The 20,901-nt window shown below is 41.7% G+C and overlaps 1 protein-coding gene across 2 annotated transcripts in view; it reads left to right on the top strand.

Annotated features, from left to right (window-relative positions):
* The window catches only part of LOC141055532 (formin-1-like), a 412,359-nt gene extending 392,539 nt beyond the window's left edge, over positions 1-19,820 (top strand). For both annotated transcript variants that reach the window (XM_073552151.1, XM_073552150.1), the window contains 4 exons: positions 56-107; positions 1,075-1,224; positions 13,969-14,053; positions 18,724-19,820. In XM_073552151.1, the coding sequence (XP_073408252.1) occupies positions 56-107; positions 1,075-1,224; positions 13,969-14,053; positions 18,724-18,768 (332 nt within the window). In that variant the 3' untranslated portion in view covers positions 18,769-19,820. The remainder of the gene's footprint in view (positions 1-55; positions 108-1,074; positions 1,225-13,968; positions 14,054-18,723) is intronic.
* Positions 19,821-20,901: the final 1,081 nt, after the last annotated feature.

Here is a 20,901-nt window from a genome sequence, read left to right as displayed (position 1 = left end):
GGTTAAACACTCAAACACTAATTTTATAACCTACTGTTTTTGCTTTTTTTTCCAGCCAAAGATGAACATAAAGCTGAAGAAAATAACCTAAGCAAAGCACACAGCCGGTACACTTTATACTACTACTTGTACAAGAATTTTCAGTCATTCATTCATGAGCTGTTACTAATGTTGTATCTGGGGAAAAATGTAATTCCCACAGTAGAGGAAGAATTTCCCAGATTATCAAAAATCATAAATTTTTACCATCTGATCGGCCAACAATAAGCATGACCGCATGCGAAGTTAGTCAGCCTGTCCGTGAACATACACATTGTATGGAAGTCGGTTTATTGGTTGAGCAACCATTAAACCAGCTATTTTCTGGTGAACAATCCTAACGCTGATGTAGCTTTACACGTTTTAGTTCATATTGGCCATTAGTTGTTCAGCCTGGACATACATGGACGTGCGTTAGGCATTTGCCTACACGCACGTCCATGTATGTGCAGGCTGAACATCTAATGGCCAATATGAACTAAAACGTGTAAAGCTACATCAGCGTTAGGATTGTTCACCAGAAAATAGCTGGTTTCATGGTCAACGCCACTTTAATATGATATTTTTATCATTTTATCTGTGTTTCGGTGTTTGCCCTCTTCTTTTTTTTATATATCTACTGTACACCAGCTTGATCATGAACAAAAAGTGCAGTTGTTACATTAAATTGATTTATGGACTATATGATATCTTTAGCCTGGGGTGGGGGGCGAAAGCCTATTTACAAATCTACTTGTGGTGGATTTGGATGACCTTTACGCACTTTATTTCAATCCTGAGTAAAATGTTAAAAGCATTAAAAGTTGCACAGTAGACTTATATCAAAGTTACTATGACATTGGTTCAAATATGAATGTGACTATAAAGATCACTTGGCTTTAAAGTTTGTACATAATTGAGATTTTAGGGATAAGGTTGTGGGATTGTATTAGTTCAGCCAACTTTATAGTATTCTGGATTGGGGGGCAGGGAAGTTAAAGGAATATATTTTTTCATCAAGAGTTGTTTGCTGATAGCTCTTCTTCCCGTTTGCAGCTTTGAAGAAACTGTTGGATTTTTTGGAGCCAAGCCAAAGCCCGGTGAGAAGGAAATCAGCCCCAATTCCTTCTTTGTTGTGTGGTACGAATTCTGCTGTGACTTCAAGGCTGTGTGGAAACGAGAGAGCAAAGTCCTCTCCACAGAAAGGTACGTTTCCAATCAAGGCCCTTCCTTGTATTACTCAGCATCTGGGCCGCCCAAATTACACTCACTCGTTCCACAGGCGCCTTTGTTTTCTTTTCGGATCAAATGGACATCAAGGGAAGGTGATTTCCCCCCTAGGGCTCCAGAGGGAACCCACCAGCGGCCGCCTGTCCTCACGAAAAGATAAACACGCCAGATCCGATAAGTTACACTTTTCTTTACCACTTCCAATTACTTGCCAGTAAAATGAAAGGAGACCTTTGCTAATTTGGAACAGATTCCCCCGCCTTCTCTTTGGCTTTTTTCCGCTTATCAGTTTTTCATTTTCTCTGGTATCTGACTTAAAATGAAGCTGATGTTGGCCCCCAGCAGTCAAATGCTACAAACGTCTACCTTTCTGAAAGGACAGAACAAGAGTCGGATGTTTGTTTTCAGTAGTAGTAGGTCAGAAGCTGAACAACGTGTGGGCATTTGGGGATTTGTCGATCTGTGATCTGAGCAGAATTGGGTTCATGAACATAAGAAGTAACAGCTTTCCCGCTAAACTGCTGTGTGGAAGCATCGTAGTAAAAACCATAATGATTTGTGCTATAACCTGCAACCAATCCAACATTTATGAGTAGTATATAGGGTAACGCAGCATGCCACTCGGGTGAAGAAAAACAAACCGTGCAGCCTTAACACCTGAGAATCCATACTCGTATGAATCTATAAGGAACTGAAGGTAGAAGTATCTATTTATTTCCTTCCTGATGATCTTGTATAAATCTATCACAACTGTCAAATCAATACCCATATTACAGTTAATTAGAATTTTAATAATTTTGTAGCATCCTTAAATCTCCTTTAGGAAATTTGTCTGATTTTCAGTTTAAGGGCTCATGCAGATGGCCGTAGATTCTCTCATGCAAGAGAATCTACCCAGTTTATGCAAATGACACCCTGGCCAAACCTTTGACACTCTTGGATGAGAATAAGATGGAAAACAAAATTTCTCCATCTCTCCATTTTGTCTGTTTGTGGAAATCAAACTGCATTCAGGTGTCACCTGAGCGCAGTGCAATGTTTGCACGCACTCATTGACTTGTATGGCTGAGTGCGATCCGGATATCTGATCAAACGTGTTCGTGCAGCAATATATTTCTCACATGCTGTCAGAGAAAAAAAAAATCAAACTTTTACCCAGTCAGATACAGTAGAATAACATTGGTCCGGATGTTTGCACGCACTCATTGACTTGTATGGCTGAGTGCGATCCGGATATCTGATCAAACGTGTTCGTGCAGCAATATATTTCTCACATGCTGTCAGAGAAAAAAAAAATCAAACTTTTACCCAGTCAGATACAGTAGAATAACATTGTTCCGGATGTGATCCGATGTTTTTCCGAATCACGCTCTGACGTATAATACAGCCATCCTCACCTGCCCTAAAAGCCAGAAATTATCATAAGGCCACATTGACAGCGCACTGACAGACTTCATATTTTTTAATAAAAAAGTTTTAAAAAATAAAATTGCTAATACTATCTTGCAAATGGCAATTGGATAATAAAACTAATTTGTACAGACAGACCACTTTTCACCGGATACTGACTAAAACTGATGGTGTCTCTGTCAGCAGCAACATTATCTTGCTGTGACCGAGATGATTGATGTGCCATAAATTCCATAAACCCCTCTGATTCCTCCTCATTAATAGTTGCCGGAGGCAAAGGAGGTTAACTGTGATCTGTTTGGTAGTACTACTGCCCAGAAGACTGGCCCCGGTGGTGGTGTTGCTTCTCTGCTGCTAGTGGCTCCCATGTTTTTAACCTTTTGACAATGTTATCAACCACAATTATTCAGCCCATACCAAAAAAAAAGTAAACAAAAATGCGAAGTAATTAGGTATAGATACACAAAGCAAAATGTGATAGCTGGCCAAAAGCATGTACAGTATGTGGGGTGTACAGTTGTAAAATTAGGCAGATAAAATAGGTGTGCTAACCTCTTCACAACCCTTGACATATCCATGCATCCAGGCTTACCGAACTTGGACGTTTTAATATGTCCAGGCGATTTTGCGCACTCGACCGCTGCCAGGTGATCAGCTGATTTCACATCTGACACCTAACACTCACTGCCAGGAACGGTGCCCACACTGTTCCCAGCAGACTCACCCCCTAAATGATGCGATCGATATGGATCACAGCATTTAGAAGGCAGGCAGAGGGAGAGTGCTCCCTTTCCCCTCCTATCGGCATCCCCTAGTCATCGCGGGGCAATGATTGTTGTCATGGTGACCCGATGTCGACATCCGGGTCACCCGATGTCGACATCTGGGTCACCAGGCTCTAGCAGTTAGGTTTTGCACTGCACATGATCAATTTAACTTGTGCCAATGCAGCACTAAGGCTAGTTTCACATTGGTGCTTTTTTGCGCAGCGCATCGTGCGCATGAAAAACGCATGAAAAAGGCAAGCAACGCTGCGTTTTTTTTACGGCAAGCGAACGCTGATGCGTTAAAAAACCGCAGCGTTGCTTGCGTTTTTCATGCGTTTTTGGCTTGCGCATGCGTTTTTCACGCGCATGCGTTTTTAGGTGTGATATTTCAAAAACTGTTTTTAACAAACAAGAGAGAGTTCACCAATGGGACAAATGGGACAACAGTGGGAGTGTCTTTATATAGACCTTGTACAGCAGAATTCCTCACATTTTGCTGCTTTGCCAGTGGATATGATGGATATGCGTATGGATAATTTCCGTTTCAAGCTTGATCTTGACATCGCGATGTCTCAGGCGTATGCCTTTGCTTGCCAGCGGGAGAGGGAGAGACACCAGAGACGGCAGCGGCGTCGCTTTTGGAGGCATCCGATAATAGAAGTCCGGGAAAGCCGTGGAGCGTATCACACGCTGTACACCGAGCTCCAGGTCAACCCGCAGAAATTTGGAGACTATATCCGGATGTCCCAGGAGAGCTTCATGGACTTGCTGGGTATGGTCGAAGGTATCATCCGGAGACGGGACACTCAGCTTCGGCGTGCCATTCCTCTGGAAGAAAGGCTCCTGGTCACCTTACGGTATGTAATTTTTTGCCTAAATTTATTTATTTTTTTTTTTTTTATAAAAAAATTTTTTTGGGTAATATTTTTTTGCATCATTTTTAGAGAAACTGTTCGGCACCTTATGGTATGTAATGTTGTGCCTAAATTGTTTGGGTTTTTTATAAATTATTTTTTTTAACATTTTTGGTTTTTGGTTAATAATTTTTTGCATCATTTTTACTGAAACTGCTCGTCACCTTATGGAGTGTAATGTTGTGCCTAAATTAATTTGGATTTTTAAAAAATGTTTTTTTTTTTTTTGGGGTAATATTTTGTTGCTTCATTTTTAGTGAACCTTTTTTTTTCCCTAATTTTTTTTTCTCATTGGATTTTCTCATTTACTAATCAAAATTCTTTGCAAAATGTTTTTCTGCTATATTTTATTTAAAAATCATGCAAAACAGATATCCCATGTACTTTTGATTTCCAGGGTTTTTATTTATACCCTAGACAGAAATATAATTTTTTTTTTTTTTTTTTTTTTTTTTTTATTGACAGGTTCCTGGCAACTGGAGAGAGTCTGTCATCCCTGCATTTCCAGTACCGGCTGGGAATCTCCACTTTATCCGGGATAGTTGCCGACACCTGCAGGGCTCTGTGTGAAGTTCTCTGTCTGGAGTATCTGCCCTTACCCACCACCGAAAAGTGGCTTCAAATAGCTGAAAAATTTTGGGAACTCTGCAATTTTCCAAACTGCCTAGGAGCCGTGGATGGGAAGCACATCCGAATCACGAAACCAGCAAGAAGTGGCTCCGAGTTCTTCAATTATAAGAAGTACTTTTCCACAGTCCTTATGGCGATAGCGGATGCTGACTGCCGGTTTGTGGCGGTGGACATTGGGGCTTTCGGAAGGAGCAACGACTCGCACACTTTCAAGAACTCCAATATGGGCCGGAGGTTGTACAGCAACCATTTTAATTTTCCACAGGCACAGCCTCTTCCCCAAACTGATGCTCCACCACTGCCATTTGTTTTAGTTGGGGATGAGGCATTTCAGATGTGCCAGAACCTGCTAAAGCCGTACTCCAGCCGTGCCTTGGACCACACCAAGAAAATTTTCAATTACAGGCTGACAAGGGCACGCTGGACTGTAGAGTGCGCCTTTGGCATTTTAGTGGGCAGATGGAGAATTCTTAGCACCGCCATCAACCTGAAAATGGAAACTGTGGACGAGGTTGTGAATGCATGCGTGGTTCTGCACAACTTTGTAATGGCAAAGGAGCCACCGAACTTTGATATGGACGAACCTGCTGCCAACCCTTTGCCTGATTATAATCAGCACCCTCTTCGGTCTTCAGTGGAAGTTGCCCAAATGAGGGACAAATTTGCGGATTTCTTCGTAACCGATGTGGGTCGTGTAGCATGGCAGGACCAAATGGTATAAATATGTTTGTTAATAAATGTTAGCATCCTTCACTCTGGTTGATAACTGACCATGTCATGTTAAATATTTTGGTTGTACTATCTCCACTCTTGCATGCAGACTGGAGAGATGAGAAAGGTTTACAACTTCTACCATTCCCTGGCCTGGTGTCATGAAGTGATGATGCCCCCCCAAAAAAAAAGCATCCTGACTTCATAAATAAAATAAAATAATAAAATACCATCCTCAAATCAGTCTTTATGATACCTGCAAGTTGAGAATATATATGCCTTGTACCCTCCACCATTATTCTGACCAATACCAACAGACAGAAGAGACTGGTGCATGAAAATACAAGTCATATATTTGTGTTTATCACATCACATAGCTCCAAGAATGACACAAGAAACGTGTCAGTACTGGAGCTATGTGGTGTCACAAACACAAAGTGTAAGGCGCAGTGTGTGCAGGTGATGAAACACAAAATAACCAAACATTTTTATGAAAAAAAATTAACAACTTTTTTTATTTAGGATGGTGGAAATTGGGGGGTGTGGAGGGATGAGGAATGGCTGGTGGAGGTTGTGGTTAGAGGGGAGGGAGGAATTAAAGAAGTGGGAGAAGGGAGGCGAGGTAAGGAAATTTGGGAAGTGGGAGGTGAGGGAGGAAGGAGGGTGAGAGACCTCCTGCTGTTTTCCCTCCGATTTCGGCGGCTGCCTTCCCGTCTTGTGCCGGAGGACATACTGGACCCCCGTGACCTGTGTGACCGCCTGGAGCTGGGGGACCGCATGGTGGTTGGGGACCGCCTGCCAGGATCGTGCTGCATGCTGGTGGTGGTGGAGGTTATGGTCGGTGCCGCAAATATCGAGTGCGGGTCCCCCGTCTGCTGATGCTCCGTGGCGGTGGCAGTCCAGGCAGGGGTGGTCCTCGTGCTGGTGGCGCTGAAGACAGGGGTGGTGACGGGCCATCCTGTGGTGGTGGTGGCAGCAGTGGTGGGCCAGGCAGGAGCAGCGCTTGGCATGGAGATGGCGGGTGACAGTCCAGCTGCACTCGGACTTGGGGTGGTATGCAGTGGTCCGGCGAAGCTTGGAACAGTGGTGGCCGTGCAGTGATATGCAGCAGATGTCGGTATTGCAGTATAACGAGTCAACGGTGGCACTGGTGGAAATGCCACCGCTGACTGCTGCATATACCGAGTCTGCTGCATAGCCTGCATATAAGCATTGTTGCAGGCCTGCATGACAGTTAACTGGAGTTCAGGGGTAAGGTGTTCCGCCGAGTCCCGAGCTATCTGTGTGTAAAAATGCTGGTCTGGTCTGGCGAGGTCGGCTTCCAGGCGCTCAAGGCGACCCTCGATAGACTTGAAGTGTTGGTCCAAAAGGAGGAACCCGCTATCAAATCTATCAGAGAGTGCCTTGAGGCTACTCTGAAAGACCGAGCTCAACTGAACGAACTCGGGCATGGCAGGCCTGTCCGAGGCCCTCTGCCGCTGCTGGCGGGAAGTGCCCGCAAAACCAGTGGCAGAGACCTGGGACAGGGGAACACCTGAGCGACCAGCTTCCTGGTCTCCAGATGACTGTGGTCCAGACCTGCAAGGTGCTTCGTCGCTGATGGATGGCTGGGAGGGGTCCGTGGCAGCTGGATGAAGGACCGCTTCGGAGCCAGGTTGCAGGGTGCTGCTCCAGGTGCTGTGAAAATATAAGAAAGAAATTAGTACCATAGCATAAAAATCGACAAGTCCTGTGGAATTGAAAAGCACAGAATAAAACACAATACAACTAGAATATACTTACGTTCGGGAGGCAAGGACCGGTCTTAAAAAGGCCATGGCACGATGATACCGGTATTTCGTGCCGGTCCTTGACGCAGCACCACTGCGAACCTCTCTCTCCTGGCGGATATCCCTGTTGAAGCGGTCCTTCATCGAGCGCCAACGGGTTCTGACTTTGTTCACTGTAGGGAAACGATAAAACACAAAAAAAAAAAATTAAAGACAATGCGCTGGAGGCTGTGATCACCTAACTGTGTGTGATGCTAGAAACTCCATGGGGTTAATAGCATCACACCAAGTTGTGTGATCACGGCCAAGATCACTGCTGCATCACACTGCAGTGAAATACTTACGAAACTCCTTGCGGACCCTGGCAGTCGCGTTGTCCCAGCCATCCATCAGCGATTCGGCCACCTGGTTCCAGAGCCGCCGGATCACCACGCTGTCCGAGTGCAGCTGGTGACAGGTGTCCCACAACGGAACTCGCTCCTGGACTAGACGAATGAGCTCGTCATTGTCCAGGGCGAGCTCCTCCTCCCGCAGTGGAGCCTAGAAAATAAAGAAAAAAAATTTTGATACATTGAAATATAAAAATAAATGCATGAATGAAAATAAAATACAAATAAATTACATATACCCAAAAAATCCAGCAAAGTACGTTGCAGAAAATATAAAAAAAAAAAACAAGCCATGCTATTAAAAAAACACACCAAAAAAACCCCCACACAAAATACATTAAAATAACCGAAAAAACATTTTCAATGTTTTTTTTGGTGTGTTTTTTTTAATAGCATGGCTTGGTTTTTTTTGTTTTTTTTTTAATATTTTCTGCAATGTGTACTTTGCTGGATTTTTTTTTTTTGCTTTTTGAAAGGCATTGAAAAAGTTTTTTTCGGTTATTTTAATGCCTTTCAAATACCAAAAAAAAACCCAGCAAAGTACACATTGCAGAAAATATTAAAAAAAAAAAAAAATACCAAGCCATGCTATTTAAAAAAAAAAACACCAAAAAACACATAAAATACATTAAAAAAACCGAAAAAACATTTTCAATCCCTTTTCAAAAACCAAAAAAAAAAAAACGTTGCTGTAAATATAATAAAAAAACCACACTAAAACCACAAGCATAACAAAAACCCAAAAATACTCATAAAAATGAAAAAAAAACCTTTCAATAATAAAAAAAAATATAAAAAAAAAACAATACGGTTTCCCAAAAAAAATTGCATATAGAAATTAAGCTATCCCAAAAATTTAAACATTCTGTACTTACATCCCGTCTTCCCGCCCGCACTTGGCCTTGCTGCTGCTCCTGCCGTTCCTCCTGGCGTGGTGGCGTGGTGGAGGATGAGCTCTGAAAAATAATAAAAAAAAATTAGCCACATGTGTACATTTTTTTTTTTAACTATCCATAGGGAAGCATGGTACTCACTTCTTCGGCCTCGTGCCCAGTCTCGGGTACGAACTCTTCAGATGAAGAAGACATGCTGGAAAAAATAAAAAGAGAAATTAGTACATAGAAAAGTTTTGAACTTTTTTAATTCAACATTCAGGCACACATATAGGTATTTAGGCCTGTTTCACACTTCCGTTTTTTGGATGGTCCACTAAAAAAATGGATCCGCCGTTTTCCCCGCAAACGGATCCATTTTTTTGACGGATCCGCGGTAGCCGCAAATGTAAGTCTATGGGAAAAAAAAAACGGATCCGCGAAAAAATCGCGGATCCGTTTTTTTAGCGGCGGATCCGTTTTTTAGCGGACCAAAAAAACGGAAGTGTGAAACAGGCCTTATACTTACATTATCAGCAGGTTCTTGTGGAGAAAATTTGATTGTGTCTGGCTCGCTCTCTACTCTCCAGAGTACTGGTGAATTCCACCGCCCACTCAAACTTTTTATCACCTGCTTAATTAGCGTCTAGACAACTTTCCAGACGTGTTGACCTTAAAAACGCATGCGCAAAAAAACGCAAGCGTGCGCAAACACGCATGCGCTCTCATAGGCGCCAATGGGGGTTTTTTGCGCATTCCGTGCGCAAGCGTGCGCATGCGTTTTTTTGCCAAGACAGGGCGGACCAAAAAATGCAACATGTTGCGTCTGGCGCGCCTGGCGCAACAGACAAAAAAACGCATGCGCACGAAAACGCTAATGCGCAAAACACTGCGCACGCCATGTTAAACATAGGGGCGCAGTGCGCATGCGCACGGTGCGCTGCGCGCAAAAACGCCAATGTGAAACCAGCCTAACAGTTACAAAGCAGAGCAATACTCAAGCATTGCTATGCTTTATAACTGCGATCAGAGTGCTGAAAGTGAAAGTCCCATAGTGGGGCTAAGTAAAAAAAAGTCGCAAAAATATATATATTTTTTTTTTTTTTAAAAATCACATCACATAATTTATTTATTGTACCCATAAATAAATATTTTTATGATAAAAGTACACATATTTGGTATCGCTGTTTCTGGAACGACCATATAAAAATATCACGCTAGTTGACCTCTTAAGTGAACACTGTAATAAAAAATAAACAAGGCAAAAAACAATGCTTTAAAAGTGGAATAAAATGCGATCAAAAAAACAAATGCAAATAAAAATTGTATAGCTGAAAATGTCATCCTGTCCTGCAAAAAAAAAAGCTGTCATACAGCTCCATCAGCGGAAAAATAAAGTTATGGATATCAGAATAAACCAATGCAAAAAAATTTTTTTTTTTCTATAAAATAGTTTGAGTAAAAGCAACAAAACATTAAAAAAAATACGGTAAATGTGGTATCGCTGTGATTATTCTTACCCGAATAAAGCTGCCATATTAATTTTACCACACGTGTAACACCATAAAAATAAACTTAATTCCTGAATTGCTGGTTTTTGTTCATTCTGCTTCCCAAAAATTGGAATAGAAATCGATCAAAAAATGTCATTTGTCCAAAAATGGTACGAATAAAAACATCAACTCGTCCTGCAAAAAACCAGCCCTCACATGACACGGTCTGCCAAAATATGGAAGAAATTATAGTTATCTAAATATGGCGATGAAAAATCTTTTAGCGTATGGCAAACATAAAAAACTACGGTATATAAATCTGGTATCGCTGTAATCACAGCAACCCAAAGAAAAAAGTAGTCTATTCACTAATTTCACACGAGGAATGGCGTAAAACATAAAACCAATTCTTCACCTGCTGTTGCTTTATTTATTTGGTCTCCCAAAAATTGCAGTTAGATTTGGCTCACATCTAACCTGTGCCCTGCTGCGCTGAGCGTTTACACTGGGGTTTCTATGAAAATCTCTGAAATACGTGATTCAGACGGGACCCCATGACAGAAGATTTTCTATAATGAGGCAGATGGAAGCACTGTTGATGCCATCTGACTTGTAATTTGGTGGTGTCCGTCTATTTAGGCACGCATAAAAGTGCCATCAGCCAGTCGGGTTGTGCACCTCTGAAAAGAAAAATACCGCTGAATAGAGGCTATACAGAGTCCCAGAGTATCTCTGCTGCCTCATTATTGTGAATGGATCCTGCGAGGAATTCACCTGAATCACGTCACTAGGAGATTTAGATGAAAACCCCAATATAAGTTCTAAGCATAGGGTGCAGGATAAATGTGATCCCAAATGCTACGTAAAATGTTTCCAATAAGAGCGTCAACTCAATTCTCAAAAAAAAAGCAAGTGTCCACTCAGGTCCGTCATCTGTTATTGAAAATATAGCGGCTTCCACGTTACTGGTGGTACAAAGGCTCTGGAAAAGCAAAAGGCTCTGAAATTTGCCCCCCAAAGGAATTTGGCAAATTCTATGCTCCTAAACTCAAATGCCCCCCTCTCCCTTCTGAGCCTGTGTGTTTAAACCACCTTTGATGTCCACATGTTTGGCATTTCTGTAGCAATGAGAGCCCGTCAAGTTTACAGCTGCATGAGCTGGGCACAAGTACTGGTCACTACAACGGAAGTTAGCAATTTTCACTCGGCAACATCCACTGTTGCTTGCTTCTGGAAAACACCCATGGAGACGAAATCACCACTACACCTGTAGATAAATTCCCAAAGGGGTGTAATTTACAAAATTGGGTCATTTGAGGGGGAATTCTGCTCTTTTAGCACTTAGTGCCTCTGTATATGGAGTCCACAAACTATTCTAGCAAAATCTGTGCTCCTGGAGGCAAAGCTCTGTCTCTCCCAAAATTTGGTAATGGTTGCACATCCAATTGGAAGAGTGTTTCAAGTGGAGTGGAGTACCACAAGGCTTTGTCCTGCCCCCACTGTTCAACATTTTATAAATGATCTAGATAAGGTAACTGAAAGTAAACTTATCAAATTTGCAGATTATGCAAAGCTAGGAGAGATATATAACACTAGTAAAGACAAGGAATGGGTTCAGAAGGATCTAGGTAAGTTTGAACAACGGACGATTAATAGAATGGTATTTAACAGGAAGAAATGCAAGATTTTACATCTGGGCTAGAAAAAACACAATTACAATTAATAGGAGGTATAGAACTAAGTAACAGTATGTGTGAAAAAGACTTGGGTACACTAATAGATCATAGACAACACATGAGTGAACACTGTGATGCAGGAAGCAAAAAAGGCAAACACCGTTCTAGAATGTATTAAGAGAAGCATAGAGTCTAGATCAGGGTTCCCCAACTCCAGTCCTCAAGGCTCACCAACAGATCATGTTTTCAGGATTTCCTTTGTATTGCACAGGTGATGTAATTATCACCTGAGCAATACTAAGGAAATCCTGAAAACATGATCTGTTGGTGGGCCTTGAGGACTGGAGTTGGGGAACTCTGGTCTAGATCACATTAAGCAATTATCTCCCTCTACCCCTCATTGGTCAGACCTCATCTGGAATACTGTGTCCAGTTCTGGGCACCACATTTAAAAAAAAAAAAAAAAAAAAAGACATTGAAAAACTGGAGCAAGTTCAGAGATGAGCTACCAGGATGGTGAGCACACTGTAGAGTATGTCCTACGAGGAATGGTTAAAGCATCTGGGAATGTTTAGCTTGCAAAAAAGAAGGCTAAGAAGTGACTTTATTAGTGGTCTACAAATATCTGAAGAGATGTCACAGTATAGAGGGATCATCCTTATTTTCATTTGCACATGGAGGCATGAGAGAAGCAATGGAATGAAACTGAAAGGGAGAAGATATAGATGAAAAACTTTTTGTTCAGTGAGGGAAACGGGGTGCCATGAGAGGTGGGGAGTTCTCCTTCAATGGAAGTCTTCAAACAGAGGCTGGACAGACATCTGTCTGAGATGGTTTAAGGAATCATGCATTGAGCAGGGGGGTTGGATACAATAACCCTGGTGGTCCCTTCCAAATCTAACATTCTATGATCCTGCCTCCGCTTTCATGAAGGCTATAATCATGCAAGTACCATTACGTATAATTTGGCTGAGTATAGAGCAAAAAAAGCCTAAGGACTACTTTTCAAAGTCTTACTTTTCTATAAGCCACCTCTGTTTAACACCTAGGTGGCCACCCTCCAGCGTCTGTACCATGTATTACTTATATCATTATATAGAGCTAATAAAAAGTGTGCTGATTTCTGCACACTGTTCACTCCCCTATCCCCATGTCTCGTTCCTTTAATGTTGTCTGAATGTCTTGTTCCACCATAAACTTGGGAACTGAGCAGCATGGGGCACCGTGGCATTTATTTTATTGACTTGAATAAATCAATTAAGAGATTTAAACAGTGTAACTCAGTGTGGTGGGAAAAGAGTAACCAGATGCAAGCAATTCTTTGGAGTTGAATCCGTAGCCTCCTTGGGGACATGTAAAACTTCAACAGGGGAGCCGGGGATGTTTTCTAAGTGGCTACATGCTTAATGCAGACGTTTCCAGATGATTTTACATAACACTTCGACTTCTTGTCTACTGATTGAGGTTGCTTATTTCCTTTTTCATTTCATGTACACTCCTAACATTTGTTACAATGGCTTATTTTCTTTTTTTCCCCACGTTGTAAATAGAATAAAAATTCTTCAGATGGGTTTCCTTTTTTGGTAATTTAACCCTGACGCTCTGATTTTAATTTGCAGGACTATGTGTGTATAACACATGTGTAATAGACACTGTACTGGATGTGACATGGTTTAAAAGTTTATTTTTTGTTTTCTGAAGCACTAAAAAACGCAATAGAAATGTTAATATTTAACCGAGCCCAGGAATATCACATTTTTTGCAGCCTGTAAGCAGAATATACAGTAGTTTTACATTAATCAGGGTTGTAAATTTCTTGTATTGACATAGATATCACCTGTTTACAACTCTGATCAATCAGCCCATCTATTGGCAGGTATGGCCCAGTGGTCATTAGATATTTCATAGAAGCCAATATGTTCTCCATTATCTTCCACCTTGTACCGCCAACTATTTCCTTTCTATATTTTTTACACTTACAGTTCTAGAAAAATCTACGGTACTATAGTAAATCAGAAAAATAATTGTGAAATTCTATTGTGGGCTTGAAACTAACATCTTTTGATGTTTTCTCTTACCCCATATCAAGGCTTCGTATGGCTCAAGAGTCTGTGAATAAATTGACAGCAGAAAAGAAAGTGGAAACCAAAAAGATTAATCCAACCGCCAGTTTGGTAAGAATGACTTTTTCTAAAATGCAACATTATATCTATAGATATCTATCTATATCTATCTAATATATAATCATATATACCATATGTGTGTGTATATATATATATATATATATATATATATATATATATATATCTGCTTTGTAACAATTAAAAAATGTTACCAGTGTGCTAATTTACAAAGCAGGAGATCACTATATATTGTTTTAAGAATGCACATAAAATGCTAAGAAAACCTGAGATAAAGCATAGCACTTTTCACTGTTTTTTGTTTTTGTCCCCCCCCCCCCCCAGACTCAATCGATTTATAAAATAAACTTGCCATTACTGTACTCCTTCACCCACACACAGTCTCGTGTTGGTCTGCTGCTGGCACTAGGGATAGATAAAAGCTCACCTTATACTGTGATCTAATTTAATCTCTTTAGTGAATCCATATCGGGTTCTCTTCTCACCAATGGCACCTGTTGTACACTAAAAATTTATAATTTAATTTTGCAAAAAAAAAAAAAATTAGTGCTCAATTTTAGCCATTAAAAAACAAAGCTGCTAAGTGAGAATTTACCTAAATTTTTAATGCTGATTATCAGATCATCTGGTCAGCATTTTTCCATGTTTTATGATGTCTGGAAGTTCATTAAATGTCCACATTTCATTTTTTTTTTATCCGGTGAAGATATTGTTTGGAACTAACAAAATAAATCCTCTTCTTAGCCCATAATGTTTGGGCTGGTGCGACACAGCAACATTACCTACGTAGGTGATGCCGCCAAAGATAACTGTATCCCACTGATATATTGCAACATAATGCAAGTAGATGGGGCCGTATTATGACCCGCTGGTTCCCAGTTTTTGTGAATTGTTGCTGTAACAATGCAACCCCATTCACTTGTATTATACTATTATTATTATTTGTCATTATAATCCCATTTATTCCATGGCGCTTTACATGTGAGGAGGGGTATACATAATAAACAAGTACAGTAATTAGGGATGAGCGAAAAGTGAAGTATTTGGTCTCGCTGTACTCATTATGAGTACCTCCTAATACTCGGGTACTCGTAACGAGTAGCGAGTCCAAGGTAAGTCTATGGGAAATGCGAGAAATGGACTGTGTGTGCTGGGCGGGGCCTGTGCGAAGACTGTGCCGGCCTCTGCGATGACTGTGCCGGCCTGTGCGAAGACTGTGCCGGCCTGTGCGAAGACTGTGCCGGCCTGTGCGAAGACTGTGCCGGCCTGTGCGAAGACTGTGCCGGCCTGTGCGAAGACTGTGCCGGCCTGGGCGAAGACTGTGCCGGCCTGGGCGAAGACTGTGCCGGCCTGGGCGAAGACTTTGCCGGCCTGGGCGAAGACTGTGCCGGCCTGGGCGAAGACTGTGCCGGCCTGGGCGAAGACTGTGCCGGCCTGGGCGAAGACTGTGCCGGCCTGGGCGAAGACTGTGCCGGCCTGGGCGAAGACTGTGCCGGCCTGGGCGAAGACTGTGCCGGCCTGGGCGAAGACTGTGCCGGCCTGGGCGAAGACTGTGCCGGCCTGGGCGGGCCAGTGTGAAGACTGTGCTGGGCTGTGCGGGACTTTGCCGGGCTTTGCAGGTACTGTGCGGGGACTATGCTGGGCTGTGTGGGACTGTGCAGGCACTGTGCTGGGCTGTACTGAATATTACGAGGCGAGTAGTGAAATACTCGCCAGGATTCGAGTACCGCGAGTACCGCATTACTCACCGAGTACCAAATTCTAACGAGTATACTCGCTCATCCCTAACAGTAATCTTAAACATTACAAGTCACGACTTGTACAGGAGGTGAGAGGACCCTTCCCACAAAGTCTCACAATCTACAAGGGATGGGTGAGGATACGGTAGGCGAGGGTAAAGCTGGTCGTGCAGCGGTATGGTGAATCTGTGGTTACTGCAGGTTGTAGGCTTGTCGGAAGAGGTGGGTCTTCAGGTTCCTTTTGAAGGTTTCCACGGTAGGTGAGAGTCTGATATGTTAGGGTAGACCTTTCCAGAGGAGGGGGATGTGCGGGAGAAATCTTGCATGCGATTGTGGGAAGAGGAGATAAGAAATAAACTATGATGGATAATACAGAAATCTTTGGCTGTGTGACCCGTGTCACGGTGATGATCACCATACAGCTCCAGTCTTATGTCTACGTTCATAAATCTGTTATTTCAACTTTTACAGAAGAATTCCTTACAAAGTTGCAGTTTTTGCAATTTTTACAGTCAAGAACGTTCTACAACATAGCAAAAAGTCAAAATAAATCAAAATAGTTACTGAAAATTGATAAAAAGTATCTAGTTTGGTCAATATTTTCTAGCAAATGTGCCCACTGGTTAGACGTGTATTAAGCGTGCAGGGCTATGGGCTTGATGTTGAGAACTTTGCACTGACGAGGGGCAACATCCTGAAACACCGTGTCTGCAAATTGAGATTCTGATTTGGCTTTTATAACATTTCATAGCTGCTTTCCAATAGGTGGCGGTATTCAAGTACTCTTCCGTTCTGAAGAGGTAATTTGCATATTAAATTTCCCAGAGGAGCATTGCATGGTGAATAAGCCTCCTTGCCTTGGAGTGACGGAGTCGGTATGTCACTCTCCACAAGGAGAAACGTTCCACCTCGGTTTTTGTAATAGATTCCTTTACATGGAATAGCATAGTCTTCTATGCTATGGAATACAGCCAAGAAGATTTTACACGCTGAAGACCACCACCAAATGAGGCCCAAATTGGTGTCTCTCTTGTGAAGGGTCTATGGATCCATTTACCAAACTTTACTGTTTTGATAAATGGAAAACACACAGTGAAAAGACACTTAGGGCTACATGCCCACGATTAGAAAATAGCAGCGTATTTTTGCTGCATGTAACCATGCAGTTAAATCCGCATGTGTTCATTGAACCATGCAGAGTTACCGCATCCAATACACTCTAAGGCTATGTGCACACGTAGATTTTGGTCCTGCGAATTTTTCCGCGCGGATTTGGAAAAATCCGCAGGTAAATTCTCAGGTCAAAAGACCTGCGGATTAGCCTGCGGTTTAACACCTCTACAATGGAGATGGTGTGAAACTGCTGCGGATTCCGCACAAAGAATTGACATGCTGTGGATTTGAACCCGCGGAAAAATCCGCAGCATATACACAGCGTTTTTCAGTTTGCCATTGAAAACTATGGTACTGTACAATGCAGCTAAATCTGTTGCGGACCCGCAGAGCCTGAAACGCTGCGGATCCGCAGCAGAATCCGCACCGGGTGCACATAGCCTAATGTCGAAATTTCAACAGAAATTGACATGGTGTGGCTTGTACGGGTGAGTTTACGCAGCGTCAAATAGAAGCACACAGGAGATTTCTATACATCCCATCTACTGTGCTTGTGTGGTAGAACGCAGCGTTTTGGACCCAGCACAGGTGAGCTGCATCAAAATTGCTGCTATTCCAGATTGTGGGCAACATACCCTTAGGCAGCAAACTAAAACTTTGTCTTGGGTATTGGAAAACTTAACTAAGACTCCTACTGTGTCATTTGCAACGCAGAGCAAGTTCCAGACACTTGACAGCGTCATCCCAACATTTATAACCTGCAATGACCAACTCGAGATTTCTGTTTGAAGCCTAAATAACTAAAAACATCCTGTGCCAAAACTGCCCATAATAATCTGGTATGTCACGACTTTCAATTATGTCATTCCCCTTGGAAAAGGCTCAGTATTTGACTAAATCAAAATATGCAGTTTATGTGAAAAAGTAAGTTAGAGTAACCCTTGTTTTAATTTTAATAATTCGCGTGAAAATAAGAAACTTTGTAATATGTATCAAGGAAATAAGCTTTCTTTTTCCCCTCCTGGACTGATCTTTCATTTTCAAAATTCTCAATTCAAATGTAAAATCTGTCTTCAGAGATACCCAGATTCCCATTTCTGCGATAGTCGATAGACATTCTGCTGCAACTTTTCATAGAACTTTGAGCACCAACTGTCTACATCTAGCTCCTCCTCTCCCCTCTCCATTGAATTTTAAAAGCACCAATTGCTACCTCCTTGCTCAGTAATGTGAATGTCTGTCTTCACTGAATACAGATTTTTCTGATTTTACCCATGAATTGAGAAGGAATGATCTGTCTAGGAGGAGAAAGAAGCAGATTTCTTTAATAAAATATATTACAACGTTTCTGATTTTTAAATGTACTATTGATTTATGAAATGAAATAAAAATTGAAATGCCTATTACTTTTTAAATAGCAAGAAACAAATCAAATAGTTGCCCCAGACCAGTGGAAATTCTCAGCCTTGTATAATCCATCAAAGTATTGACTGAAATGTGCCTTCACGCACAGAGAGAATCTGATCCAACTTGCACAGAGCAAAAGACGTCATTAGACAGCCTTAACGAGAGATGTCTCTGTGTTATGTCTGGTGCTGCAGCCAGTCTGAAAGGCAAGGATGCGATTAGGCGGTGGCTTGAAACCACTTTCACTGAGGTGCGAGGAACCACGTCAAGTCTGTAACTTATTAGAGAAAGTTGCTCTTGACCAAGTCTTTGTATTGTCGGAGTCCGGTCACAGTGACATCTGTTCAAAAGTTATTGAAATCGGAATAGTTTTTTTTCCATTCTCATTATAAATGCCAGAGATTAAATGAGTCCTATGTGTTTATTTTCCCCTTGGTATTACAGAAAGAGCGACTACGGCAGAAAGAAGCAAGCGTTGTCAACAACTGATGGATGGGTCGATGTGCGTACATCATCGATATACCTCTGCTGCAAAAGACAACTGTTCACAACCTACCGGACAAACCCGAGAGACTCTTTTCCGACTGAAGATAAGAACTCTCCTTTTTATAAAGATCTATAAATGTAAATATGTATCTAACATGGTCCTGTCAAGTGTACGGGCCTTATATAGCCAATGTGTATAAACCCCCCGAGAGGGGAGACCGCGAAAGCTTTAAATGGGCAACTAGGTTTAGTAAAATAGACTGTAATCCTAAATTACAAATGAAAACCTATTTGCTACAATTGTTTTAATTCTGTGACTTTTATAGAATGCACTTGTACATTGTTGTATAGAATATTTGAGATAAATATAAATCTATTTATGTATGTAAGCAGGATATTCTCTGTTAATAAACGCTCTCCATGTGCTACGTATATAGAGGAGTTTTACAGACTTCGCCAGACGACTGCTTAGTACCTGGTTCATGAAGGTCCAGTAGAAAATTGCAGCCAAGTATAGATATGTTTATTTTGTGTCTCGGTTTTTCTTTTACCCTCAACATTCATTGAGCAGCTACAATCTTGCACTACAGAAATGTTATGTTTTATGTTGCTTTTATATTTGTGCATATGCAGGTGTAATGAGGTTTAGTGACATGCCAAGCCCAGGTTAAACAGGACACGTCACGGAATGTGAAGAGTCATTGAACACCGCTGTTGTGTACTATAAGCCCCTTGCAAGGCTTTCCATAATTTACTTTCATTTTGGATTGTTCTATGGCTTTGAGAAAGTACAATATAGAATATGCAACCATGTTACAGGTCAAAGCCACTAATATGGTTATTTATTCCCTTTTGGATGTTTCTTACTGTCCCCCCCCCCCCCTCATGTTTCCCAAGACAGAGTCCCCCCCCCCCAAGGAATGAAAGAACACCTTCATGTATACAATTATCATGTTTAAGTATAGACCATATCCCCCTGCATTTGTTATGATATACTCATTCTCCGTGGGGATTTTTTTCAATATAAATTCAATAAAAATGTATTTTAAATTTAAGTATTCTGACTTGCCTTTTGCTGTAGATCGATAGCGAGAACACATTAGATAGTCTCTTTGAAGGAGACCATATATGAATAGATGTCTATCTACCAGTCATTTGATCCCTGGACTAGGGAGAACAATAGCATGGGGCAAAAAGACTTTCCAGAATGTACAATATTAAAGGGATTGTCCTGGATTACAACTCTGATGATCCTTAGAGTGTAGTCAGACAGCCGTATAAATCAGAGCAGATCAGAAAGCAGTTAGAATCATAGAATCGTAGAGTTGGAAGGGACCTCCTGGGCCATCTGGTCCAACCCCCCCTGCTCAAAGCAGGATTTGCTAAATCAGGGTTCCCCAACTCCAGTCCTCAAAGCCCACCAACAGATCATGTTTTCAGGATTTCCTTTGTATTGCACAGGTGAAGCAATTATCACCTGAGCAATACAAAGGAAATCCTGAAAACATGATCTGTTGGTGGGCCTTGAGGACTGGAGTTGGGGAACCCTGCGCTAATTCATCCCAGACAGATATCTGTCCAGCCTCTGTTTGAAGACTTCTATTGAAGGAGAACTCACCACCTCTTGTGGCAGCCTGTCCCACTCATTGATCACTCTAACTGTCAAAATGTTTTTTCTAATATCTAATCTGTGTCTCCTCCCATTCAGTTTCATCCCATTGCTTCTAGTCTTTCCTTGTGCAAATGGGAATAAAGATGATCCTTCTGCAATGTGACAGCCCTTGAGATATTTGTAGACAGTTATTAAGTCTCCTCTCAGTCTTCTCTTTTGCAAGCTAAACATTCCCAAATCCTGCAACCTTTCCTCATAAGACTGGATTTGCAGACAGGTCACCATTCTGGTCGCTCTTTTCTGAACTTGCTCCAGTTTCTTGATGTCTTTTTTAAAATGTGGCACCCAAAACTGGACACAGTATTCCAGGTGAGGTCTGACCAAAGAGGAGTAGAGGGCAATAATGACTTCACGTGATCTAGACTGTATGCTTCTGTTAATACATCCTAGAATTGCATTTGCCTTTTTGGCTGCTGCGTCACACTGTTGACTCATATTCAGTCTGTGATCTATTAGTATACCCA

The sequence above is a fragment of the Dendrobates tinctorius genome, unplaced genomic scaffold (assembly GCF_039654945.1).
Source record: "Dendrobates tinctorius isolate UK_male_01 unplaced genomic scaffold, ASM3965494v1 ptg000186l, whole genome shotgun sequence".
In the NCBI taxonomy this organism is placed as follows: Eukaryota; Metazoa; Chordata; class Amphibia; order Anura; family Dendrobatidae; genus Dendrobates; species Dendrobates tinctorius.
This window is presented reverse-complemented; position numbering and strand designations above follow the sequence as displayed.